This window comes from Botrytis sinoallii, assembly GCF_014898435.1.
Source record: "Botrytis sinoallii strain Bc 23 chromosome Unknown BSIN_017, whole genome shotgun sequence".
In the NCBI taxonomy this organism is placed as follows: Eukaryota; Fungi; Ascomycota; class Leotiomycetes; order Helotiales; family Sclerotiniaceae; genus Botrytis; species Botrytis sinoallii.
The window spans coordinates 748,839-761,845 of record NW_024066044.1 but is presented as its reverse complement, the minus strand read 5'-3'; the positions used below and the strand labels follow the sequence as shown (position 1 = coordinate 761,845).

The 13,007-nt window shown below is 44.0% G+C and overlaps 6 protein-coding genes across 6 annotated transcripts; 2 read left to right on the top strand and 4 right to left on the bottom strand.

Annotated features, from left to right (window-relative positions):
- Window positions 1-6: 6 nt before the first annotated feature.
- EAF02_008908 (uncharacterized protein) lies at window positions 7-2,013 on the bottom strand (the record flags this gene model as incomplete). Its single annotated transcript, XM_038904956.1, has 3 exons — window positions 7-650; window positions 896-1,423; window positions 1,476-2,013. The coding sequence occupies 3 exons, from the start codon at window positions 2,011-2,013 to the stop codon at window positions 7-9; spliced, it is 1,710 nt and encodes a 569-aa protein (XP_038755366.1).
- Window positions 2,014-3,655: 1,642 nt separating this feature from the next.
- EAF02_008907 (uncharacterized protein) lies at window positions 3,656-4,698 on the top strand (the record flags this gene model as incomplete). The annotated part of the gene is made up of 2 exons (XM_038904955.1): window positions 3,656-3,725; window positions 3,791-4,698. The coding sequence occupies 2 exons, from the start codon at window positions 3,656-3,658 to the stop codon at window positions 4,696-4,698; spliced, it is 978 nt and encodes a 325-aa protein (XP_038755365.1).
- On the bottom strand, window positions 4,658-5,722 carry EAF02_008906 (uncharacterized protein; the record flags this gene model as incomplete). Its single annotated transcript, XM_038904954.1, has 5 exons — window positions 4,658-4,804; window positions 4,868-5,150; window positions 5,208-5,287; window positions 5,338-5,351; window positions 5,437-5,722. The coding sequence occupies 5 exons, from the start codon at window positions 5,720-5,722 to the stop codon at window positions 4,658-4,660; spliced, it is 810 nt and encodes a 269-aa protein (XP_038755364.1).
- A 595-nt stretch (window positions 5,723-6,317) lies between these two features.
- EAF02_008905 (uncharacterized protein) lies at window positions 6,318-8,026 on the top strand (the record flags this gene model as incomplete). The annotated part of the gene is made up of 3 exons (XM_038904953.1): window positions 6,318-6,520; window positions 6,572-6,832; window positions 6,886-8,026. The coding sequence occupies 3 exons, from the start codon at window positions 6,318-6,320 to the stop codon at window positions 8,024-8,026; spliced, it is 1,605 nt and encodes a 534-aa protein (XP_038755363.1).
- Window positions 8,027-8,509: 483 nt separating this feature from the next.
- EAF02_008904 (uncharacterized protein) lies at window positions 8,510-10,915 on the bottom strand (the record flags this gene model as incomplete). The annotated part of the gene is made up of 2 exons (XM_038904952.1): window positions 8,510-8,839; window positions 8,894-10,915. The coding sequence occupies 2 exons, from the start codon at window positions 10,913-10,915 to the stop codon at window positions 8,510-8,512; spliced, it is 2,352 nt and encodes a 783-aa protein (XP_038755362.1).
- Window positions 10,916-11,543: 628 nt separating this feature from the next.
- EAF02_008903 (uncharacterized protein) lies at window positions 11,544-12,534 on the bottom strand (the record flags this gene model as incomplete). Its single annotated transcript, XM_038904951.1, has 4 exons — window positions 11,544-11,944; window positions 12,120-12,218; window positions 12,271-12,428; window positions 12,491-12,534. The coding sequence occupies 4 exons, from the start codon at window positions 12,532-12,534 to the stop codon at window positions 11,544-11,546; spliced, it is 702 nt and encodes a 233-aa protein (XP_038755361.1).
- Between the last annotated feature and the right edge of the window lie 473 nt (window positions 12,535-13,007).

Genomic DNA, 13,007 nt, shown 5'->3' with positions numbered 1-13,007 from the left:
TTTGTCTTATCCAGCTGCAAATGTACTTCTCGTACGAAGTCTCTCGCCATATATCCACAGCAAAATAGGAGCTGGCCACCCCAACCCGATCGCGACAAATCCGATCAAACTATTACCCCACCCATAATCTAGGGCCGCATACAAGTACGGGGCGAACAATGGGAAACCGAAACCAGCCAAACTTCTCAAAACAGTTGCTGCTCCGACAGCACTTGCAGCATACTTGGTATAGGAGTCGACTATATAAGTTTGAATGCATTGAAATCCGATAATGGTTCCTGCTGCAAAAATTGCCGCTCCAATATTCGGCACAATCCAATGAGTTTTAGCTTGAGCCGACCATCCATACCAAAAGAGCCCTACTGGCACAAGCAAAGCACCAGGAATCATTAGAGGGACTCGAAATTCGGGCTTTCCCACTCCGTTGTTACGTGCTTTCAGCTCTCGATAAATCCTATCTTGTGCTGGTGCACATATTTGCGTACCTAAAAAGAAACCGACTCCCAAAGAAATATAGTTTAGCCCACCCATCCCAACACTTTCGTTATATACGCCTTCCCATAATCCGGGAAACGTGGAGAGTACGAGATACATGATACCATAGAGGTAAGCCATATATACTGCCAACACCTGGATGATGATTTGCGTTCCTAGATGATCGGCAAGTCAGCAAAGGCAGGATTTATAGGATCGCGGGCAATAGAGTTACTCAATGCCAGATTTACGACTACGTGATCATTGCCTTATGTGTAAATATGAACGTGCTAGGAAGATAATTTCTTCTCCAGCATAGTTCTTTATCCAACTACTGAGCCTTGAGGCTTTTCTCTCATGCTTTTGTGAAGATTGTGACGATAAAAAGAATAGTGGATTGTGATGAAATGATTAAGCATACCAAGTAGTTTGAAAGGTCGCGTCAGACTAACAGAAAGAGCCTTGAAGATAGTTCTGTCTGGAACATCCCATTCTGTGTGAAGATCTTGATTTCCAGTCTCTTTGATGAGCTTATTCTTCTTACGTCCGAGTAAAACAGGTGCAAATGTTTCTTGAAGGTAGAACAACCCTATTATTTGAATGACCGCATCTGCAATTGTAGTTGCATAAAAGACCCATCTCCAGGTAGTATTCTCGGCTATAAACCCGCCTGCTATTGGACCAACTGCCGGCCCCAGTAGTGGAGCGAGAGAGTATATAGAGATAGCTTTACCACGCTCTTCGGCTGTGAATAAATCACTGAGTACTCCACCTCCGAGAGCTAAAGGGGCAGAGCCACCTAGCCCGGCAAGAAATCGGAAAGCAATCAATTGCCCCTTGGTTTGTGCCAAACCACAGCCGAGATTGAAAAACAAGTACATAAGGTTGCTAACTTGCACTATAATGACTCGTCCAAACATTTCACTCAGCGGTCCAAGAAACAATGGGCCTGTTTTCATGTCAGTTTTCTGTCTACAATTGCCACGATAGAATCGACTCACCAATCGCATAAGCCAGGACGAAAATAGATAGCACCAGACTTTGCTCTATGGAACTTTCAATATGTAAATCCGAACTTATGGAAGTCAGAGCTGGGGCTACCATGGAAGAGGAAACTGGGGATATAAAGGTGAAACTTGAAACTACCAAGACTGCAGCCCATTTACGTCCAATTTTCCAATTCTTAGGGTTCTCTGGATCATGTGGCCCTTCCCAAGTGACTAAGTTTGGATCCCTCACACTTTTCGTGCTCTTTTGTGTCTTTTCTCTCCCCAATTCAACATCTCTCTCAACCTCAATCCCGTCTATAACTTCTGGCGATATACTTGAGTTGCCATCAGTATCTGTATCTTCCAAATCGATTGTGGAATCGCGCTCCATATCTTGATCAGTTTTCCCTTCAGATGCACCAGGATGACCTGTATAATACGAAGTGTCATCGAGGTGATTTCCAGATAAACATCGATGTAGCCCAGGAGACGAATCAGGTTTTGATGCACCTGACTTGCGGGTCTCTTGCCTCGATATCGAGTCCGTCATTTTTGAGGTGAGGAGCCCTCCTATCCTTTCCCTTATTATCGGCGCTTATCTGTTGTTGTAATAGCTTCGATAATGTACGCTGACAAAAAGAACAAAGTAAGAAGAAAAAGAAAATGTCAATCCGAAACAAGAGGATTATATTGATAAAAGATATCGAAAGGAAAAGATCTTCATATATGACATGAAACTTTGAGTGAATGACGAGTATAGTATAATTGCAGAGATCAGAAGGAAACCGAGGTAAAACATGAAGGACTCACTCTTTCTATATATAAAAGATGTATTTGCCTGCCTCTCTGAGAGCGGCCCCACTTTCTTCACGCTCATTGGAGATTGAAGATATGTAATAGAAGATGGCGATTGACCGTTCTTCATCTGGCGGGGCCGGCAAGATTCATGCGGGTTTTGGGAGGAAAAATTACAATTAGACCCTGCCTGAAATGCTTTAGAAAACGGGTATCGGCACCGTCTGAACGAAAAGGGAAGCGGTGAATGTAAAACTCTTGATCATGTGATTTGTACACGGCGACAACGTTCTTAATTCCGTTGCGGAATGGGGAAAATTGGAAAGCTGCTGCGCGGTGTTACAAATGGTACATCCGTATTTAGGAGATGAAGGTGGTGGTGGGTGGTGTGGATCGTAGGATCGTAACGACCAGCAACTAAGAAAGCAGGGCATTGTGAATATAGATAACACAATTCAATGTAAGTCGTCTGGGGAAGGTTATCGCTTATCCTGTCCTATCATATGGATTATTGTCTATATCTCGAGGTTCAGTAATCGCAGATATGCAGCCAACGGAGTAAGGAATACCGAGCGGGAGAAGGTATTGACCTACCATATCGGTGGAAGATCAAAGCACATCTCTATGCCGGCTGAAGCTCTCGGATTGTGCTGCATTGTTGAAGCTTGATAATGGTTCATATCATCACCCCACAATTTCACTACTCCGTACTCGTTCTTGATCAAAAGCCTAGGAAGAAACAAGGATATTAGCCAAGAAATCTCGAACTTCTTTTGTCAATGTGCGTAGGTGGCTCAGGATGCATGGAATTCATTCCAAGCAAGCGTTGGACGTTCTCGATGTCTTGAACCACACCTCAATATCTTATTATCTCATTAGCTCTACTAATTTGACTGCTAAATGATCTCAGACACCGTGACACCCGTCAATATGCCAGTCCGGGTTCGAAAGAGACACTCTCCCAAGCTTATTAGATGCGTATATTTGACGGACTGTCCCTTGCTAGTTTTGCAAATCATCCATACTTGGCATTGCTGGAACTCTTTGACTGATTAGATAAACATATCCGGAATATATCTGCAATTGGTGTACTCATTATCGACGAGACTTTGCTAATGCATATTCGCTCTTGGACGTGTAAGTGAAATTTGATGAGTAATCAGCACCTATGTCGCACACACAGCTGAAGGTTTTCATCTTTTGACACATATCACATGCTCGATTAATTGATGGACTTGCGTGACATGCTGACTGGTTGGTATTTTCGTAGCGGACAATCAGCAAATTTTTAGATGTGCAACAAAACGCTTTTTGATGACATAATCTTATCCCCAAGGAGCTTTGTGTCCCAACCTTTAATAAGCCTGGCCATAATAAAATCAACGCATACTCCAACCATGGCAGAAGAAGCTCCTACTCCAACATCTCTCATACGAGATTTTAAATTTGATCGTTTGCTAAACCAAGGTAACTTTCAATATCACAATCTACCTCCTTCCACAACACCACATCTAACTAGTCTACCTACAAAGATCAAGCAGGACGACGTTCTGTTCTCTGCGGCCAAATCAATTCCAAGCCATGTCTCTTGATTCTTGAGCGCGCTCCATTTCCTACCTCCTCAGACTATCTATCTTCTCTCCCAACCACTGTCCAATCCCTCGAGAATCTCGGCGCAAATGATGTTTACTTTTGGTATTTGGCCAATGCTGGTCCTTCGCAAACGACTGAACCTACCGATCTGAAGATTAATCTCATCTATCCATGCACAGAACAGCACATTAAGAAATATAGCAAGCAAGGACTTCGTATGATCACAGAAACACCCCAAATTTACAGAGAGAAGATACGCCCATATATGCAAGCGAAAAGAGATGGAGGTAGATTAAATTGGGTATACAATATAATAGATGGAAAGACTGAGGTAGAGGATGTCATTTATAGAACTCCACAAGGTCGAGATGGAGATGAGGGGTTCTTATTATTGCCAGATCTGAACTGGGATCGAAAGACGATGGAGGGACTCCATTTATTAGGGCTAGTGGAGAGGAGAGATATATGGAGTTTGAGGGATTTGAAGAAGAAACATGTACAATGGCTGAGACATATGAGGCAAAAGTTTGTGGAGGCTACGGCGAACTCATACAAAGGTTTGGAAGAGGATCAGTTGAAATTGTATGTTCATTATCAACCGACCTACTACCATTTTCATGTGCATATTGTACATGTCGCACTGGAGGCAGGCGCGACACAAGCAACCGGAAAGGCGATCGGACTGGAGAGTATAATCGAGCAATTGGAAAACATGGAGGGCAACGAAGAAACAGGGATGGATAAAGTGTCTTTGAACTACACCGTTGGAGAGGCGAGTGAGTTATGGACGGATATATTCGAACCTATCAAGACTGGTGGCGGTACATCTTCTCTACGGCAAGAATAAGATCGTTTACATCCGACCCTCCTGGGCAATCCGTCCACTTCCTGCCATCACGTATACAAAATATTTCTTCGTCGAGTCTGACAGTGCAAGATTTTGTGACACCAGCCTACAGCTTTTGGTTAGCATGGAAGCTCTGAAGGATGAACATGCATTTTATCTTCACACATACCTCGGTACTCCTTCTGACACTATCTCTTAACATTCCCATTCCATACCCTCCGTCATCCTGCACAGTACACGCATTGAGTTTTTCGAAATCCATTCCATGCTCTAATGCGCAATCTTCCACTAGACTTCTATCTGGTATGTCCTTATAGTCTCTGGTCAAACACATCGTGAACCCAAGGTAGATTTTTGGGTCGGGATATAGCGTCGCAGAACATAATTCGAGAATATTGCCCATACATTCTTGCGGGCCATGTTTACAGGCAACTCCGTCATTGTCTGTAGGTCTGCGAGAGAACGGCCGTTAGATTCTTCAGGTGATTCTTGGGAGGCTCAGTACTTACGCGCCAATAAATGAGAGTGTGAAGTTTACTTTATCATATACTCTCTGCATAGCTGGCAATACCATCATTTTTAAACAGTCCTACAAGTAAATTAATTATATACCACAAATCTGATAACAGCTTAACTGACCTGCGCATCGGGACCTGTATTAAGGAGTCAGTAACTGTCCGTCAAAGAAATATTCTAGAGCAATGCAAGGGAAATGAATTGTGAACCGATTAAGCTTACATTTAGACATGATATGCGCTTCCAACGGTATAGGTTTACGATCAGATACAGATACAATATCCTTTGCATGGTTCGTTCCGGCAGGTTGCGGTTGCATGCCGCAACCCATGAATAATTGATGGATATTTGCAGTCCATAAGAAATACAACAGAGCGACCGTTAGAGCTCCAAAAGCTAGAGGTCTAGCTCTTCGTGCAGGTGGTCCGGTCAACATTCTCTCTGCTTTCTCGTTATCCATGCTATGGTATTCGAAATTAGTATTGATCGTGGGTAGGGAGTCCTTCATATTGATGGATCCATAAAGTACTGATAAGATAATGAAGCTTGAAGGTTAAAGGGAGCATCAGTTGGAGCATCATCCAGCTGAAGATTCGGTAGATCCGCGGCTAAATATGGAGTAATCATATCTGATCGGCTGATCTAAGCGGGCACTCATCAAAGGAGTTAGTACCCAATTGGTACATGCCTTAATCTTCTCCTTTCTGCTTCATGTGTGTGCTTACCTAGACTTTTATACTGATATTCATACAGACTTTCTTTTCGGATCTCACTTCTTTGCCCAGATGGATTCATCTGTAATATAATCCACCTATCATAACATTTTGAACCACTAACATTGCAAAAAGAATTATATCATTCACTGTACCATACACATGAGGCTGTATATCTCATTCACTCTCCCTCAATATGCACTAGCGAGATAAAGTACATAATTCAACCCCATCTATCTGAACCTTTCCTTACAAATTGATTGAAATTCGATAAACATCTTGAAGTCAGAGATTCACACCACATATAAACACGTTTTTCAAAACAAGCCTTCTCACCCCTCAATCATCCATCTCACTCAGCTACAGTCAGCCAGCTCGCTTATCGAAATCATGACTTTAAATCCAACTGCTCTTGACCAGGTCCTTGCACCTCTCGATGTGGATATTGATAAGATTCATGCATTAGCCAAGAGTCTTTGTGAGACGTTCAAGACGTTGGCAAAGGAATCTACAAATCAGTTTTTACCTACACCTATTTCTGAAGAGGTGTTGAGACCGGATCATGGAAAGGGGAGATATTTGGCGATCGATATGTGAGTTTTTTGCCATAGACTGTGAGGTGATTTGTATCTGACCTACAATAGCGGGGGATCAAATCTGAGAGTGGGATTCATTGAGCTACTTAGCCCTTCTATTCAACATGGTTTGGCATTACCAGGCAAAATTAATAGGCTACTTGAGAAGTCATGGCAAATTGGCGAAGGCCACAAACATAACAATACAGATGAATTGTTCGTGTGGATTGGAAAGTGTATTGCGGAAGTTGTTCAGGATGGAGTTGACGAATGGGGCTCACAGCTACCTTCTGAGTTGCCAATGGGTGTTACAATGAGTTTCCCAATGATGTTTGATGCCGAATTTATCATTGTTAAGCGGACCGTCACTAACACTCGAATAGTCAAAGTAAATTATCAGACGCAGTTCTGATGTCTATGGGCAAGGGGTTTGCGATGACCTCAAATCTCAACCTTGGCGAGCAGCTCCTCAAAGGCTACAAAATATCAACTGCAACCTTGCCTCATCTTCCCCGCATCAAAATAACTGCCATAGTAAACGATGCCGTTGCAAGCCTAGTATCCTTCCACCGACAGCAACTTACGCCAAATCAGAAGGTGGCCATGGGTCTAATCGTCGGCACTGGCTGTAATGCCACTATTCCCCTGTCAATCTCCAAACTTCATGTCACAAAATATCCATCCCACACCCTAAACACTATCGAGGGCAAACAGAAAGACACCAAAATCATAATCAACACTGAATGGTCCATCAATGGCACAGCTCCCCCTCTTGACACCCTGAACTTTGTCACAAAATGGGACAAGATTCTCGACGCCAACAGCGAAACTCCAGGTTTCATGCCTTTCGAATACATGACCGGCGGCAAATATCTCGGCGAGCTGGGCCGTCTCATCATCCTCGACTATTTCACAACCCAACTCCAGCTCCCATCCGAAACCCTTCCCACAGTTCTTCTCAAACGAAATGCTCTCGATGCAAGTATCCTAGCTAAAGTAGGAAGAGAAGATCAGCTATACCCACCACTCGATCTCGCCATGCCATTCCCCATAGATCCAACTAGCGGAAAACCCCAAACCTGGACTCCGGAATTAGCAAATGTGGTTGTAACCGTAGCAGAGAAGATCGAGAAGCGCGCGGCAGGCATGGTAGCTGCTGCTATCATCGGTCTTCTCGGGGTAGCCGACGAACTTCCTTTCTCGCCACTTTCCAAAGATACTTCAAAGTCAACAAATCACAACCAAACCAATCCCATCCATGCCTCGGAAAACGTAACAGAACTCCTCGTAGGCTACACCGGCTCCTGTATCTCCCACTTCCAAGACTATCTTGCAGATTGCCAGATGTATCTCGATGATATCATGCACAAGGAATTCGGCCCCGACAAGGGCGGCAAGAGAATCGTACTAGAAGCGTGTATGTATGGAAGTATTATCGGAGCAGGTATTTTAGCGGGAACGGTAGAGTGTATGGAAGAAAGTCAACTCTTGGTCGAGGAATCGGCTGCGGATTTGGTGGGTTGAGGTACGCACGCGTCGTGGGGTTTTAGGGAGCTGAGTAAAGATCTGAAGTTGGGATGAAGTCGAGGGCGGCATTTGCGTTGATCGATTGTATCGATTTTATTTGGTTTTGTTTGGGAAATAGAGTAGCGAGCATCAGTATGGGTGGGCATTTGCATTTGCATTGGTACGGAGAAAGAAAAGAGGTCTACAAACACGAGGACTGAATATGAGATACGAGATGAACGGCCGGCATTTTATGATAGATAGGTAGACGGACAGACGGATACATCATATAGAGGCGCCTTAAGCAATTCACATCGCTTACTTACTGAGACTTTTGCACAGATTTGAAAGAATCAATCTCAAATGGGGATATCATACATTGCATTTCTACCCGGCTTGAAGTTCCGCTAAGCCTTAAAATAAATTATTCATATCCACGCCCTGCCATTCATTGGAGACAATGTCTCCATATATTACAATTTCTCATTTCCGTTCTCATCCTCAATGAAACCCGTTTACCCCATCCGTCAAATTCGTCAACTCCTCTTTTCGTTCTCTATATAGTTCTTGAGCTTCTCTCTCACGCTTGGAGACAAAGCCCACTCTCTCCCTCAAATCTTCCAATCTCCTCGAGATGGCTACATCTTCTGAAATCTGTAACGTTTTGAACGCGTCTAAGGAATAAGTAGCTTTAGATAAAGCGTCAGCTGCTTCGGCGATTTTTTGACGTAAGGTTTTAGCTCTTTGTTGGTAACCGCCCAAATGGAGGGCGAGTTTCTTTTCGGATTTGTTGCCCTTCTCAGCAGCAGCGACGATGGATTCTTGAACATTCTGGGGAATTGTTAGTGATTGAAGAGGCAAAGTTGGTAGAAATTCAGGGCTTACGTCAAAAGCATCTAGAAGCATCTGGTGCTCATCAATCTCGTCATCAGAATCGTATCCACTCAATCCAGGTAATAATGATGATTTATGGGCTTCGTCCCATGCCGCTTTGAAAGCATCCGATCCTTGCTCTACCAAGTCCTTAGGAACCTCCATCAACAACTGCAATCGCGCTTGCGAAAGATCATCATCCTCAAACACTTCAATGCCCTTCGATGTGCCTCTGACTTTTGCTCCAGGTGTGGGGTACTTGAGGGCATCATTTGCAATCAATAAAGCTGCTTCTCTTTCAATAGAACCTTCAATTGTATCTTCAATGTTCTCCACAGTTTTCATTAATGCGTTGATATCGATAACTGATGGCCGAGGTAGCCCTCTTTGTAAAACTTGTGTTCGTCTTTTGAATTCTAGTTGTTCTCGAGCTTCTCGGACTTGTCGGTTCCTTCTGTCCCTGAGCTCTGCGTCTTCCTCGGATAGTTCTTGAACACCAAAATTTTCTTGCTGCTCTTCCGGTAATTCTAACTCCCACTCGGTATCTTTTGGCTTTGGTAGAGATGCAAAACCAGCTTTCAGGGAATTTTTAAGGGACATGTCCCTTATTTTTAAATCTTGAGGTGTTCTCCCAACCAACTCCATCTCACCATCTGCATTCAGTGCAAAACTATCTCGAGGAGTTCGCATTGGTGTAGCTCCTACACCATTTCTTGCAGGAGTTGCACCGATTCCATTCGCACGAAAAGGGGTTGCCATAGGATTAGGTGTTTCCATTTGATGCCTTCGAGGAGTAACGCCATCAAACCCTGTGCTACCAGATCCTTCGTGCAAAGGTGTATTTTCTCCTCCTAGAAGTGATGATTGTGTCTCGGTTAAAGCTCTGATATTTCGTATTTCGTTGGCGATATGGTCCTCTTGTGCCGGGGCTCGCGGTGTTCGAATTGGTGCTCCACTGTTTATAGTCGAATATGTATTCACAAGCCCTCTTGTTGCATCGTTCTCGCTCGACCTCGCCATAATGTTCGCCCTCTCCCCTATCATACCCATCTTTACAATTTCCTCGAGTTCCCCCTCACCCACCTGAGGTGCTGGTAAGACCAACGCCCGTCTCTTACTACTCTGTTCTGCTTCTCGAATTTTTTGCATCTGCCCAGCTTTCATGGCCGCTTGGTAGGATGCCGATGGGGCGTTTTTATCATTCTTTTGTCGTTTTGGATCCTGATTATCATCTTGGTCTCCTTTGCGCTTTATCGCAAGTTGCTGTTTTCGTGGATCAAAAGCTGCTCTCTGCTTTTCGTTTTGGATGGATTCGTCGCCAGTATCGTAAAATCCAGGAGCGGGGGCTTTTTCGAAAGGTATATCGGCATTGTAATCCATCATCCCCTTCTTCCGATTAACCACTTTGATATTAATGCCAGCATTCTTAAGCTCTCTGCGCTTCTGCAAAACGGCCAACCTCCTTGTCTCTTCCAATTGACGTTCACGAGCCTTCCTCTTCGCCTTCTTACCCTGTGTATTTGCTAAACGGGCGCGAGCTTCACTCAACATTTCTTTTTCATCCTCATCTAAATCAACGGTATCTGGCCTCGCAGGTTTCGATTCTGGATCTGGATCGACTTCCCCAGGTCGCAATCTGCGTACATCATCCGCAGATGGTGCTTTGTTTTCTCCGCCATCAGGCCCACCCAGTCCGAACTCTCCAGCCTCTTTCTGTTCCGCTTCATCGAGTAATTTTTGATACCTTTCGAGGCATTGGGTCGCTGTTCGTCCGACAATAGGAGCAATAGTTCGCCATTGTGTTGGCATCAACTTCGCCAAGTGTAACAATTTTTCATCCTCTTCCTTGCTCCATTCTATTTTGCGAATACCTGGATCTAACCATTCGCTCCATCTTGCTTTACATTGCTTCGGTGTTTTTCTTGCGAGAAGTGAGGAAACTCGAGCCCATTGATTCAATCCATATTTCGAAACACTTGCTTTTAGAATTTCATCTTCGATATTAGTCCAAACTCCACCCTTGACAACTGGCATTTTGGCGTGTGAAGTTGTTGATTTTGTCTTGCCTGGTCTCTGCTTTATGTTGATGCGCCTGGAAGCTTGAGTCGCGAGAAATAAATCTTGGGACCTTGCCTATCACTAGCGCGAGATATCTACGGCCATCACGTGATTGATTCTCGACGTCGGTCCTTTAGCCTCATCGGCTCAAATGTTGTGTATATCATTGGTGACCTGCGAATGAACCATTTAACGTTGATCAATGTCTTCATTTTCTATGAGCAAGGAAACGATCTCTTGTTTTCATAGTCATTCATTTGTCTTATACGATACGGCGATTATCAAGAGCCAACGCCGAGGATGACTACAAGGGAATCAGCCATAGAATTCCAGCTCAGGAATTTCCCCAGGAAATGTTCATTGGAATCACGACTCAGGCAGAAGCGTTTCACATTCCAGTAAGCACAAGTATCATGTCATAATGCATTGCCAAGTCAAAAAGGCTGAAGCTTATTGTAAAAGGAGCGTGAGTTTAACTCCATTGCAAATTTCATAATCAATCTTTCCTGTCTGTTTGTCTGCAAAACGAGTGTAGCAATGAGCTTAAGTTCAAGCACGAAAAAAACATCTTAAGACCCCCACCTATTCGAAATCCCTACAAACCCTATGCCGGCGTTGGGGAGCAAACAAAAGTCGTAGTAGTAGTTGGCACATCTGCCGTTACGGTTGTCGTAAATATTACAGCAGGACCGACACCTCCAATAGGCTTCACACTCAAAGCGCCACAGCCTGCACAATCTACCCCGCTAGTAGCTGTGACTGTAGATGGAAAGAGCGTTTTTGTAGGCCCATGGGTAAACTGTTTGAAGTGGCTTAGAGTAGACGTGCATGGAATGAGTGGACCTCCTTGTCTCTTGGTTGGGGGTAATTGAGGACCGCCTGGATTGTAGGATAGCGGCGTTGCTCCTTCAGTAACAGTCACTGTCGTCAAATCTGTGGCACAGCCTGTTTGGCATTTCGCACATGCGCCTGGAACTGTTACTGTCGGAGTTGCTACACAACATTCTGTAAGGATTGTCAGTATTGCCTATCAATAAAGGATGGTATGGTAATGTAGAACGAATAGGTGAGGTTGTAAAGAAAAGCGAAAGAATCTTATAAAAGAAATACAAAAGTGTAGCCCGAGACCAGGGAACACAATCTAGGAATAAGAAGTATTTAGTGAACCGATTAAGCTTACTATCACTGGGCGGCACTGTAATTGTAGTCGTTGATAAAAGAATACACAATGGCACGGGACCACATGTGGCAGGATCGAAGGACTTTGTTCCTGAGCAAGCTGTAGTAATATTAGATAGCTGATACTACTTAAGGGAAGAATAACGGCGTACGGAAAGAGTTCTGAATGGTGGTAATCGAGCGAGTATAGCAAGAATGTGGGACTGTCTTGACCGTCGAGATAGTACTAATGTACGTGGTAGTTATCAAGCTTGGAGCACATGTTTCGGAACGATGGCGAAGAGCTTCAGGGATACAGTAAACATTTTGTCTGAATTCAATGTAAGTATTTGTGCATTTCAAAATGGGTGAAAGAGCTCGAAAAGCACTTACACTGCAGTCAACAAAAGGATACCGATGGTGTAAAGATGATACATAATGAAAATTTTGTTTGGGAATGTCTGTTGCGTAGAAGTTATCTGAAAGTTATTGTCTTGATCGATCTGGAGAATCCATATTGTGGAGGAGACAAGCCGTATATATATCATCAGCCAGCTGTTGAGCCTCGTTCCTTCCACGAATCATCCCTCGCTACCTCGCGGAATGGATCATCACATTCACAAACTCAACGGGGAAACGCACCTACGCAACAGGGAAACAAAATCACGTACCAGTCTTGTCTTACCGAGCTAGATCGTCAGCTGAAAAGGCTTGTACGGTCTCGTTATTTGTGTCATGAGAGATTGACATTGCTTACACGAATCAATTCTCGTATTTAAGTGTCGTGTAACCTCAAGATCACTCTCCCGGGGTGTCATCACGTTTGTTATTTGGTTTGATACGAAGAACTCATGAAATAACTAGATGGAAGCTCAAACCCGGATTTGGAGGCTCAACCTGCCAAGCGTGA